The 13308-nt window shown below is 40.9% G+C and overlaps 1 protein-coding gene across 1 annotated transcript in view; it reads left to right on the top strand.

The window, feature by feature from the left end:
- Positions 1 to 1156: 1156 nt before the first annotated feature.
- Positions 1157 to 13308, top strand: part of TBX18 (T-box 18) — a 16999-nt gene continuing 4847 nt past the window's right edge. Inside the window, exons 1-5 of the mRNA XM_010187129.1 lie at positions 1157 to 1164; positions 1410 to 1511; positions 3898 to 4069; positions 10374 to 10541; positions 11723 to 11787. Of these exons, the coding sequence (XP_010185431.1) occupies positions 1157 to 1164; positions 1410 to 1511; positions 3898 to 4069; positions 10374 to 10541; positions 11723 to 11787 (515 nt within the window). The remainder of the gene's footprint in view (positions 1165 to 1409; positions 1512 to 3897; positions 4070 to 10373; positions 10542 to 11722; positions 11788 to 13308) is intronic.

Raw genomic sequence — 13308 nt, 5'->3', positions numbered from 1 at the left:
TTCCCTCCCCCCAAATTTACGAGGCAGGTAGATGGCGATAATTTTGGATGGGCACGGGAGCATGTGGCGTTTCGGGTTTCCTGCTCATTAGGGCAAGGTCTGGGAGCGCCTTGTCCTTCTGAGGGGAAACTTTTTTTTCCCCTCCCTTTTTTTCCAGTGGATACACATGGTGAAAACCTGGGTAGTATAAAAGTATCTCAACTTATTAGGAATTACAAAAACATATTTTATTGGATCCATATGCTACCTTCTACATTTTCAGAGAGGCTTTATTAATGATTGAAATGCAGTCTTAAATAGCACAAAGCAACATTTGTCTTAAAAGAGTCCAGTCGGGGACTTTCTGTTTTATCTTACAGGTGCATTGAAGTAACAGCGAAAACGAGTTAACTGCAGTCAGGTTTACCCTCTTGCTTATTCAGAAGTAACGGAGATAGGATTTTTCTTTCCAGTAACGACTTTAATTGATATACACACACTTTAGAACAGCAGCAAATACTGAATAAACTGGAATGGTTTCTAAAATACAGCAAAGTATTTTTCATTAGCTGGCAGTCAGCTCGGCACTAGGATTTTTTGTTTTTAATAGAAGAATGAACTTTCTTGATAAAAGGCCTGCAGAACGTGAGCTAAGAAATGCATTTTTATGTTAAAACCACCGTGTCGGTTAATTACTCCGTTTTCTCCGCAGAAGGAGCTAAATCTTGAACTTTTTTTTTCCTTTTTGTGAGAAATTACCTCGTAGATTTCGTTTCTGCTTTCAATAAAGAAGTTTTACTACACCTTTCAAAGACAGAGGGTTCACCTTTAGCGAGTGGCAGACAGGAAGCCCGGTCCCAATAAAGACCACATTGCTGGGTCACAGCGTGGCGCGGTGCCTCCCACAGCCGCGTCCTTGCGGGGTGACAGTGGCACCGCCTCGGGTCCCGCTCCATCTTCTGCTGCTGCAGAAATGATCGCACCCTTCGCTGCTCAGCCGGAGCCTCCGTGCGATTGACATTTCCCTTAAATATCGGTGTTCCTGGGTGGAGGTGGTGTTTTCACGTCTCCAGGAATATATTTCTAGCTAAATAGGTCAAAAAGGGCTTTAAAAGCGCGTACTGCTAAAGTCGAGTCTCAAAAGCAAATGATTTACTGTCTTAACAATAAAGTCGAAATGATGTGGTAATAGCTGTACTCCCAAAGCGTATCCCCAAACATACGAAGCATTGTTTAAGTAAATGCACTTTAGAAATCTGTTTTGACATATCGAATGGGGCATTTCATGGCTATGTAACCATAATAGTCCAAAAGGACTCTGTAGGCTAAAAGGAAGAACGAGAAAAATCCCACGAACTGGTTACTTTTCCTAAACAACCGTTCCCGAGTCTGTTTCATATTAAAAATGACCTCTCTTTTTCCATGTTCAGGCGGATGTTTCCCGCAATGAGAGTGAAGATCTCGGGTTTAGACCCACATCAGCAGTATTATATTGCTATGGATATTGTGCCAGTGGATAACAAAAGATACAGGTATGATGACTTTTAGGCAAAAAAAACGATGATGCAAGCTGTAGGGAGCTTGGCTGTTGGAAGAAAACATTAACACTATATAAATTAGCAGAAGATCATGTTTAACTCTCCTTCAGATTCCTGTTTTCATCCCAGTACATTTTAAAAAAAAATAAATTTTGCAAAACCAGCTAAAATTTCTGTTGGAGCTCTTTTTACATTTGCCTTTTGCAGTGTAGGTACTGTGGGCAGATGCTCAGGTTTTGGCTTTCAGGGAGTGCAGTTCTGGTGTGATCAGGAAACGCTGTATTTTATTCCTCATCATGTCTGTGGGAATTATTTCCTATTAACAAATACACATGAAAATGCTGGTTGGATTGTTTCAACCCTGTACTTACTATAATGTAGGGAAAACCGCTGCAGGTTTAATTGTAGGAGTAGCAATATTTCGGGTTAAGACTGGAAGGTTGGTGCTGCAGGAAGGCTGCCTCCTTTCCTAAGCAAACATTGCCCTATGTTTTTTGTGTCTCCTTACCACATTAACTGCAATTTTGTCCTTTACTCATGCAGTATGTAAGACATTTCTTGGGACCATTTTAGACTTTGTGTTTTTCAACAAGGTGCAGATATCAGTGCTGAGAACGTCCAGTACATACTGGACATACATACATACACAAGTAGTGGAGGCTTTTTCTGACTGTACCATAGGAGGAAAAAAAAGGCTTTTTTTCTCTGGACCAGTGCAATGCAGCTCAGATGAAAGCCCTCTTCTTACTTTGTGTTGCATGTGTGCCTTTACTTAGCGATCTAAGCATTTAATTCCTTGAAGGTCTGAGCAATTCCTTAATTCGTAGAAAAAGGGAGGTAATTATTTCAAATTGAATAAAAATGTTAATATTGAAAATTAAAAGCAGTTATACTGAATATGATTTGTTTAAACCTCCTTTAATTTAAAAATAGTCATACTGATCTGCACTGCCTGCCCTGTGTGATATGTGGTACCCAGATAACTGAAGTAACTTAACAGAAGTTGTATGAAGAGCAGTATTTTCTTAGTTGGCAAACTTAAATTTGTGTAGTCAGGCATTAATACCACACCCTTAACCTTCCTGCCAAATATTAATATTTTACATGTTTTACTTGCTTCCACTTTTCATTCTTTGCATGATTTTTTTTATTGCTGATTGCTATTTTAACTTTGGCTGTTCCTGTGGCTTTACAAACTGCAGATCTTTACATTTGAAAGATGTGACAGCAGAGACATAGGAAGCCCAGCCTTTAGCTGTCATAGCAGATAGCAAAACTAAATGGAAATGAAAACCAAATTCATCTAGGTCTAGATTTCTAGCAAAATTGGACTTTGTAAATATTTCAAAGCTGAAGCTGTTGCTCAGAATATTTTTATGTTTTTATGGAAAGCAAGCATTTAGTATAAACCAACAAATAAGAAATTAATGAAAAATCCCACAACATTTGACTGTGATCTGGGGTTGAGAATTTGTCTCCAGGAGAGAATTTCACCACAATTACAGCTCTCAGTTTTTCAGCTTGATATGGATTGTATGGAACAATGCATGTACTGGATCATTTTGTCTTCGTTTCCAATTATGTTCCTATTTTTCTAATAAGGAACTGAACTGTACAAACAAATGATGTGATACAGTCTTTCTTGTTTTTATTAAGAAATATAGCTGAATTACTGGAATTTTACTGTACTTGAAAAAAATACCTAGAAGTTTTTAGTTAGTGCTTTTTAAATTGCACTGCGAAGTGTCTGCCTTCAAAATAGTTTTTCTACCAAAGCAGGCAGTATTTTTATTAGAAAAATACTTTGTCAGCATTGGCCTATCGAATGAAATCTGAACTCTGGTTTTTTCATTTTTAAGCCTTTCTGCAATACTGTTCAAGAAAAGTAATACAGTCTTGCAGAAATAGCAAGAGCATAGTTTGATGTAGTTTCATTATTTTTCCCAATCATGATGTGATTTCTCTTCAATATCTTTATTTATAGACACTTATATTAGACCCAACATGTTAAATCTTCCAAATATGGCTTTAGTCCTCGATTTGATGAATGAAGAACTTGGTTTTTCTCTGCTTGCTGATGCGTATTCAGAGCAGCAGCAGTCAATGAACTGACACCAGCATGAAGTTCAGTGTAGAGTCTGGTGTTCAGACTCTTACCGATTTTAAGAAGAATAAAGGTCAGATCAGAGCGTGGTTTTTAGCCTTTTGCAGATAACAAAACTATGTTTTGAAACTAAAAAAACCCCTGCTTTTATTTATTGTCTTTGCATGTTTTGTTAATTGGTGGGTTCTTGCTGTATGTGTGGGCCCTGATTTGTTAATACTGAATGATAAATTACTTTGAGTTCTGTGGTGAGAGGTTTTTGTTTTCTTGTTGTAGGTACGTGTATCATAGCTCCAAGTGGATGGTGGCTGGTAATGCTGACTCCCCGGTACCTCCTCGTGTTTATATCCACCCCGACTCACCTGCGTCGGGGGAGACGTGGATGAGACAAGTGATCAGCTTTGACAAACTGAAGCTTACCAACAACGAGCTGGATGATCAAGGCCATGTGAGTAATTGCTCCTCTGCAGGATTACATGCAAGCGCATTGCTCAGCCCTGGAAGACTCTGATGTGCAGCTTTGAGTGCCAGAAATAGGCTTGACTTTTCAAAGCTGTTTTGGAACTTTACTGTCCAGATCTAAAATCTGCTTACTTTCTGCTCTGATAATTAACTGCTTATTAGAGCCTGCTGTTTTACTCCCCCCTCAAAAAGAGGGCTCCTTCTGCAAAGTTAGACTTTACAAGGCTAAATTGCCAAATTCGAAGGGGCAGAATTGCTCTCATGTTTTCCCACTGAGTGTATTACTCGCAACTTCTGCTCCGATCAAAAGGGACGCTTAAATTCACAAGTGGCTAGAAGAAACATTAATAGTGTGTAATAACTTCATGTGAATAAAAATACACTTAACTATTTTCTTAACCTAAACATTTGTGTGAAATCCCATGAGGTGTTAATAATTGCAGTCAAAAACGAACAACATGGGAGCTGGGTTCACTCTGATAGTGATTTATTACATACCTTATGAAGCAAGACCCTTTCACAGCTGAGGCTCATTACTTCTGAAAAAACTGGCGAAGACGTATGCAGTATGAGTGTTCTGTTTGCAAGTTCTAAATTGTTTAGTTATGACATTATCTAATGTGACAAAATGTGTTATGTTAATATTTCCTTTTCTCTTCAAAACTGTTGAAACATGACAGATGTAAGCCAGTATCTTTCCAGCAATCCCTAAAATAGTTTTGCTTGACACCTTAGGAAGTAATTAAAAAACAGGAATTGTTTTTTAGCCAGGGTAAAGTCTTTATTTTTGCAGAATCCTGTAATAAATGGCAAATGTTGGCTTCCTTTCAGAAGGAGCATCGAGTTCCAAGTGGTAGTTTTAAGATGCTGGAGGCAGGTTTCAAGACAGGATGTGGATTCCATTGTCCTTAGCGTAGCCCAATTTATTAACCAGGATACTTTCTCCTTTGCAGAAGGGAGTGAAAGAAAACGTACCTGGCACAGAGTATAAAGATACGACCTGCATCTTTCAGTGTAGTCGTAACTCTGTGACATGAAGCCAGGTATTTTGTCAGTACATGGCCCAAGTTTAAGTATGAGGTATTTTTTTCCCCCTGTTTGTGTTTGCAAAGGAGATTTAATGCAAGACTCTGCTCAAATTGTGCAGGAGCTGCAACATCTATGTTACAGTGGCAGGAACACAGGAGAGCGGCTGGACTGAGCTAGGGAAGGTCGTAACAAGGATAAAAAGCCTCCCTTTCATATAATACTGATCATAATTTTATCACACTCTTCCTTAAAGTGAATGTGAAGGTACTGACATCCCTTGAGTTAACAGTGCCTTTGTTCAGGTGTTTTACGTTGCTTATTTTCAGAGTTACAGTTATGGGGTCTCGTTTGGCAGTGTGTGTTTGAGCGAAGGTTAGTGCAGGTAGTTCCTTTAGTTTCACCGGCATTTGTGTATTTGCGACTCCTCTCGAGTGGGCGTTGCTTTTTCCGAGTGCTGAGTCGATGGTAAGGGCTTTAAAAAGGAGTGAAATGTGGTGTTCTACCCATCCTGGCTAGCTCTTGTACTCGGTGGTTTCAGAGGAGTGATGCGTGGGTACCGAGGTCCACCCAGGCACTTGCAGTCACAAGCTGCCCTGTGATCAAATCTCAGCTATGTAGAGAATTGTGTTGCTGTGGTTTTCCCTCCCAGATCTTAGCTTTGTTTGTATTCTGAGCTGAAACCTGTGTAGCGTACACAGCACACCATTATTCATAATGTGGGGGGATATAAATTTTCTGGTCTTTAGTTAAGTGTTTCAATTTGGAAACTAGTGAAGCAAAGTGCTAGTACAGCGATTTGAGACACATTGAACTGATTCAGAGCTACGGCAGCGCCCCTCCTCCCCAAAATGGAAATTCAAGTATTAAAATAAAAGGACAAAAGAAGTATGACTGTAAAATAATTTCATATTTCTCAAATCTGGGAAATTGCAAACATGTCATTCATAATTACCAGAAAAGGCAAAAGCAGAAAGCAGAAAAGTGTCTCTTCCAATGGGTACATTTTTTCTTTTAAAGCTATGGTAGTGTGGAATGCTGTATTGAAAAAGCTATGTACCCTCTGAATGCCTCCAGCAATAATGGAAAACGAATAATCATATTTTGTGATGAATATAAAAAACAATTGTTTCTCATAAGCAGGAAGGAACCATTTTTCTCCAGAGGGCACCAGGGATTACAAGAGCTGGGGGTCAAGGCTGTACTGTCCCTTCAATATTTGTTTTTACATAAAGTGTTTTGACTCTCCCACCCCTGTATGGGAGATAGGATATATTTTAGATTATTAGAAAGTTGTTTTTTTCCCCTGCTGCGCAGACAGAATGGCTCAGAGAAACCTGGGTGGGGTCTCTACACGCTGCCATCATTCCTTGAGTAGTTGAAGCAGCGTTGGGCTTTAGCTGTCCTTTGTGTCTGCTTTCTGAGCTGTCTAGTTCTGGGGCTTTAATCCTTGTCAAAACCCTTCCTTTATTCTTCTCGTGCTCCTCCGAGGTGTCAGCTTTGGCAGAGTTTTTGTGTTAAAATCCCAGGGCTAGGTTTCGGTCTTGTGGATGTTGAGGTGGGAAGCTCACATGAGATCAACTCAGAGCCCTTTTACCAATTCCCAAGTATTAACTCTCAGAACCAGTGAGAGAAGTGACCCATGCCCGTGGGAATGGGGACAGTATTTGCAAACGGATGCTAAGGTAGTATTCCTGTGCAGCATTTATATTGTGGTAGTAGCTCACGGCAGCCAGCTCCTCTTGCATGGTGTTGGCCTGGGATTAGTCTCTTGTGGAAGGAGATCAGCCATCTCTAAGGCGGCTTTCTTCGCTGCTTGAACGCTCTCTGGGCTCCTCGCTGCCGGCTGCTATTTTCATCAGCATTTTGAGTGGGAGTTTGTGACGACGTAATTTTACAGTGCTGTTCTGCGGGGAGATTTTGAAGTACATCTGCACGTAGGGACGCTCTCTGATACATGGGTTCCACTGCAGACTGAGGAGATCAAGCAAAATTCATAAGGTTATTTTTTCCTTGTGTGTTTTTGATCTCAAACGGGAGTCCCCAGGGGGAATTCCCTACTTTGGGAAGACTGCGTGCTTATTTGTAGAGGCGTTGAGGCCTGATGGCATCATTAAGACACACACTGTGGCATTAGAGTCTGTCATCTGCGTTCTGATGGTAAGGAGAAGTAAACCTGCATTTTGCGGTTGACACAAAGTACGAGATCTGGGCGCTCTTTGTTAATGCCTCTCATCCTTCTCTCATCTGTGGAGTAAGTGCTGCACTGTAAAAGCAGTCTCCCTCTGGCTGGTTAGAGCTGGCTGATTCTTCTATTTTGATGCAATTTTTAATCAGAATTTCAGTAGAGGGGAAAAGTCAATGTTTTTAATGTCATTTTCCATGTTTTTCAACTGAATATTTTTTTGATGCAGAGCAACATCTTTTAACTTTTAGTGAAAATGAGGCTGTTAGTGTGTTAATTGTTCCTTAGTGGTTGTTTTTTTCTTCTCCCCATTTGAAAGTGGGGTGAGACTGGAAGCAGAGGCAGACTGTGTTACTCTGCCCAAACTTGGCTCCAGTAGCAAGCTCTGCTTACAGTCAATGGACACTTATATCTTCTTGTCACAATGAAAAGCTGGGGAACATCAGCATTTGCACTTGCAGTTTTTGTCTTTCTGAAGAGGAAATCCATGCTCCTCAGCCCCACGCGCTTCCCTGACTGCAGAAGGCCTGAACACATGGGCTTTGCAGGGAGGACAAAGGAGGCTTTTTGGGGAAAACAACATCAAGATGAGGACCATGCCGGTTGTGGGGAGGCGGCTATGTAGTCCGTGTACTGCCAAGCTGCCGGAGGATCAGCATTCCCCCCTAAAAGAGAATTGGGCTCTTGCTTGTGCCAGCCATGACGTTTGTGCCATGGTGGTACCTAAGCTCAGGGTCAGTGCTTGGGCCTCATCTCGACAGCATCTCTCAAAAATCGTATTGCAGAGGTAATCCCAGGCTGTTGCCTTGCCATACTCCCTACCTGTGGCATCTTCCATCTAATCGTGATGTCTAGACAGCTGCTGTGGTCCAAGGGTAACATCACCTTTGGCAGGAGAGGTTTGTTCCCCCCTCAAGCGTTTTGCTCTTGCCCTGTGAGAGGTGTGTGGAGAGAGACAGACTTTTCGAGTCTGACTTGAAAGCAATGCCAGTTCGTGCTTGGCATTTGGTGTTTTCTGTTTGTTCTGGTTGTATTTTATTAGTTGTTGGCTTTTAAAAGTACGAAGGGAAAGTTGCTGGTTCTGCTGATGAACTGTTGGATCTTGTTTGTGCTGTTAAATGTGCATGCAGTGTGAAAGGAAAAGCAGAAATCTCCTTTTCCTTAGCTTTTTCATCACAGTAACTTTTGGTGATGCTTAGAATAATAAAGCTAAAAGATGTTCAGTGGGCATTGCATCTCTCTCTACTTTTATGTCCAATATGTAGTGTTACTTTTTAATTCACCAGGGCTATGCAGCTACGTATTATTTATAATTCAGAGTCCTGATCATTAACAAAGATCTCATTGTACAAGGTACAGTACAAAATCAAGGGTAAAACCCAGTTCTTGCTATGGATTTGCTAATGGTCTAACAGTCTGTCGGGAGGAAGTTTTGGTGTAGCACAGAGCCAGGCCAGGTTGCTCTGAAGAGGTCAGTTTAGCTGATGATGGTGATCATCTCCAAGGTGCCCTGACTTCATTTCTGATACCTGAGCAGAGCTGTTGGTAGCTGCCTGGGTTATTGTTGCTGATGAGGGAAAGTAATTGGGGTGGGAGCAGAACACAACACCCTCAGTGGCACCCAGGCAGGTGGCGAGGCACAAAATAGCGATGGGTTTGAACGGTGGAGCAGAGCTTTCCTCCGTCGTTTTTCTCTGTTGCACTGGTCCCTCCCCTGGTATCGGTGGGTGTTCACAGCAAAACAAGGTCAGGAATGTGCTGTTCTCTCTGCATTTTCATTTTGTAGATCTTTGCCAGTGGAGAACTGAAAGCAGCGTTGTAAAAGAGAATACACATTTGCCTGATAAAAATCTTGCTCAGTTCAAGATCTCAGAAACTGGGGAAAGGCTTTGTAAGAGAACATCCATAGGGCACTCCCTGAGCAAATTAATTGGAGTCTCTGATGTCATTGTCAAAATCTTACTTACAGGCTAATAAAACCCGTGGTTATCCAGCAACTTGACATACCCAGCACAGGGACATGTCATCTGGCCAGGACCAGGTGTATTAAACTAGCCAAACCCTGGTTTATCCAAATGGATGTGATGTCTTCTCTGCCATTTGGATGAATGAACTTCCACGGTGTCTGGCAGAGAGGCTCTGTCGAGAGCCTCAGCGCAGGCACTTTCTGAGGCTACTCGAGGAGCAGGAAATTAAAAAGCTTCCCCTTAATGTTGATTAGGAGTTCCACAGGCCTATAGCCATAGGACTATTTATTTATGAAGTTACTAATTTCTTAGGCCCTCCAGCAATAATAGTTGAGCTTCCATTTTTTTTTTTCTTGAAATCTTCTCTTTTAGTAGTGGTTAGCTGGAGTGAAATAAAAGGAGAATTCTGTGTTTTAAATCTCCTGTAAAATTTGCAAGCAATACCGAGAGGTATTTTTGTGTTTAATTTTATGCACTATGAGTTCATGTAGTTCTTGTTTATATTTTATTCTTAATTGACCTTTTGTATGCTGGGAGGGGTTTGTATATTGATGTTCATTGTCTCTATTATAAATCTAGGGTTATTAACACTTCAGAATTTTTTATTTTGGTATTATTTTACTCAGCTTCTGTTCAAAGCCAGATATGTTTCCAGCCTTCAGGATATCAGGAAAAAAATTGGTCCAAACTTATCCCAAAGGTTCCAAAAACAAAAGACGAATGCTGCTGCTGTTAATCCTGTTAGATCAAATTCAGGCTCCAGTGGAAAAAAGTGACAAAACTTTCCTAATTCCAGTGGGACCAGGACTTTATTCCTGATTTCCTGACTTTTTTTTTAATTTTATTTTTTTTTTTGGGCTAGTCTCAGTTGAGCCAGTCTGAATTTGGAGCTCTTGAATTGTGATTTTTGAATGCTTAGGGTTGGCAATAACATGAATGCACAGGGATTAGGCTACTGTAATAAGAGCCTTCAGAGGTTAAAGAAAACATTTGATTTCCAGTAAGTGGCATGGTAAACACATACCATAATCTGTTCCAAAAAGCTCTTAGTCCTGAAACAGCAGGATGTCCTTTCTAATAAATGTTATCTTTTTCCTTTCACGACTGCATAGATTATCCTTCACTCTATGCATAAATACCAGCCTCGCGTCCATGTCATCCGAAAAGACTGTGGAGATGATCTGTCCCCTGTCAAACCTATCCCTTCAGGAGAAGGGGTGAAGGCCTTCTCCTTCCCAGAGACCGTTTTCACTACTGTCACAGCGTACCAAAATCAGCAGGTAACTTGGGCTTTCTGCTTAGCACTTCACAGGCTTTCAGAGTAGGCCAGGGAAGTAAGAGACAGAAGAAAAGAGGATACTTTTATTATACCACTTACTAAAAAGCTTTGTCTAAACCCTTTTTGTATTACAAGTAGCTTCCAGTAGTAGTATTGCAGCAGTGCCTGGAGGCTACAGCTGGGGCTTCAGGCCATGTGGGCTAGGTGCTGCATGTAAAAAGTCATTATGGAGATCACACCACCTAATTAGTATAATTAACAGTGTCTTAAGTATATATACAGTACTGAAGGTCAAGGCAAAGAGCAGCCCAATTTTTAAAGGTGTTTTTGTACCTTTAAGTGTAGATACATGTCTGTGTAGAAATTTTTAAAGCATTTTTGTTCCTGACTCCAGTGATTTCAAAACACCCAGGACCTTAACAGAGAAGCTGAGATCTGAAGAAAGTTGCAGTCCTCCTTATTAACTGTACTTGATGTATATTATTAACTGCAATTTATTTGCGTCCACACAGATTCCAAGTCAAAAGTAAACTGCAGGTTTACAAACTGTGACTCCAGTGTTTGCCTCTTACTGCAGCTTGTTTCAGTATTAACATACATAGTAACACCATAGTGTTGTGACATTGTATTAATTCCACATAAGTTATTGCAGGTATCTTTTGGGAAATTACATATGCCTTGCTATCTTTACAAAGAGAAAAGCAGAAGAGCCTTGTAAATACTGAAATATAATTATTTCTTGCTTATCCCATTTATTTAAATAAATTTCAAGTATTTTGGAGACAGGGGTTGCTGGCTTTTTATGGAGTATAATAGGGTAGAGATAATCTGTCTTTCCACATTTCCTTCTTGACCCATACAGAAATGAAATTTAATTTAAATTTTATTGCAGTTAGGCAGTATACTCTCTTAGGTGAAGAATGACATTTGCCAGAAGTTTTTTCTCCAGAATTCCAACCTGCCATTTGGTAGCATTAAATGCCTATTAGCTTCTCTGGGGATTTGCAAAAATAATGATGAGAAGGCTGGCCCTTATTTTGCTGTGTTTCAGGACAACCGTCTTAAACCATGCAAATGTGAAGATGTTTCTACTCCACTGTTGGCTGAATGCTGTCAGGAGAGTAATTTTGTGTGTTCCTTAGCTGAACTTGCAGGTAATAATTTCTCTAATCCTGTTCACAGATAACTCGTCTGAAGATTGATAGGAATCCATTTGCCAAAGGGTTTAGAGATTCGGGACGTAACAGGTAGGTGCTGGGGAAGGGGTGGGCTCAGTACTGCTAACAGAACGGATTTGTGGAGGCTTCAAGGGGAATACCTGCATTTACAGACAAATTAGCCTGCGTCTCCTTGAAGGGAGCACTGAGGCTTCCCAGTAATGTTCTCTGTGGTGGGTTCCTGTTCCTCTCACCATCTAGATTAGGAACAGGTTGGCACTCACTTGACCCATGTGCTCAAGTTTCCTTTTGGTGGAAGCGGTGGCATAGCGTGAAGGTTGCACATGGAATTAATGCGTACTCAGATCTGTGATTTCAGGCTGAAATCTCCTCTTTCTCCTGGCTGGAGACAAATTGCAGATGCTGGTGTCATACTGTAAGCCCAGGTTCTCTTGCATTTAACTGGCATTTAGTATGGATGAATGGTTTGTTGTTTTCTCTTAAAGCGGAGAAATAAGTTTCCTTGTGCAGTAACGTTATGCTTAGTACACTTGCCTAGGAGATGGGAAACCTGTGTCCCTTTGGCCTAAGGAGTTGGTTAAATCCACTTCCTAGGTGAATGCCTTTCCTACTAGGCTATAGATGACCTTGAAATGAGCCTGATTTCCACCTCCTTTGCTGTGGTTGGGCTGATTAATTGCTTGTTCTCTCTTGATCCATGAATCTTTCAAAATAGCAATGGGGAATCTGAGTAGTGCGAAGTGGAGACTTGGGTCTAGTCCCTGCTGCCGGTACTGATGTGGTATTTCATCCAAAGACTGTTTAATACAAAATACTTGAGCCTGTTATGAATTGTATGTTAAACCATTCCAGCTAAAAAAAGCAGCATTTAATTGTGGTGCATATTATACCTCAGTTCCAGTGACCACATTGCGTTTGTTGTCTACAACTGCTATATTTATGACCCAGCCTTGCAGAGAGGGGAGCAGACTCCGTGCTGGTATGAACGCTCAGAGAATATCTTTTGATAGCCGCTTTACTGAGCGTCTCTTTTAGCAGAGGCTACAGCATTAAAGCCAGTTTTGTGCTTCTACCAGAGCTACATGAGTGCTGAGACTGGACAGCAAATGGGAGTAGTTTTTAGGAGACACAAACAGTTACAGGAGTGATTGGGTAGTTGTAAAGATTTACAGGAATCCACTGTAAGTCTCTTTGCAATCTGCATTTGTTGCTCTCTAAGATTTTTGCCTTATAGCAAGAAACAATTGGCCACACTCTGTCCTGGGGCCACAGGCACCAGCATAAATAGGGTTTTGCCCTCCTTTGTAGCATTCCAGTTTGAAATTAAGTGAGTAGTACCTTCCAGATGAATGCAGTGACTGAAGAAGCAAACCATGCTGTGTTTATGTGGGGAAGAAAAGAGTTGCCATACATGCCCTGTTTGACTCTGTAGGCTGTGTCTCTGCTGTGCATGCTTTTTGCAGAGCTATAAAATAAGTACTGAGAAGTGTGAAACTCTGAATCCTTTGACATTTCTGAGTGTAAGTGGAGTTAGAATTTCTTTCATAATGTTCTATGAGACATGACAAGATGCCCTTTGAAAATAGGGGA

Source organism: Mesitornis unicolor, unplaced genomic scaffold (genome assembly GCF_000695765.1).
Source record: "Mesitornis unicolor isolate BGI_N332 unplaced genomic scaffold, ASM69576v1 scaffold47186, whole genome shotgun sequence".
Taxonomy (NCBI): domain Eukaryota; kingdom Metazoa; phylum Chordata; class Aves; order Mesitornithiformes; family Mesitornithidae; genus Mesitornis; species Mesitornis unicolor.
Note: the sequence above shows the minus strand (reverse complement) of the source record. Positions and strands in the feature narration are given on the sequence as shown.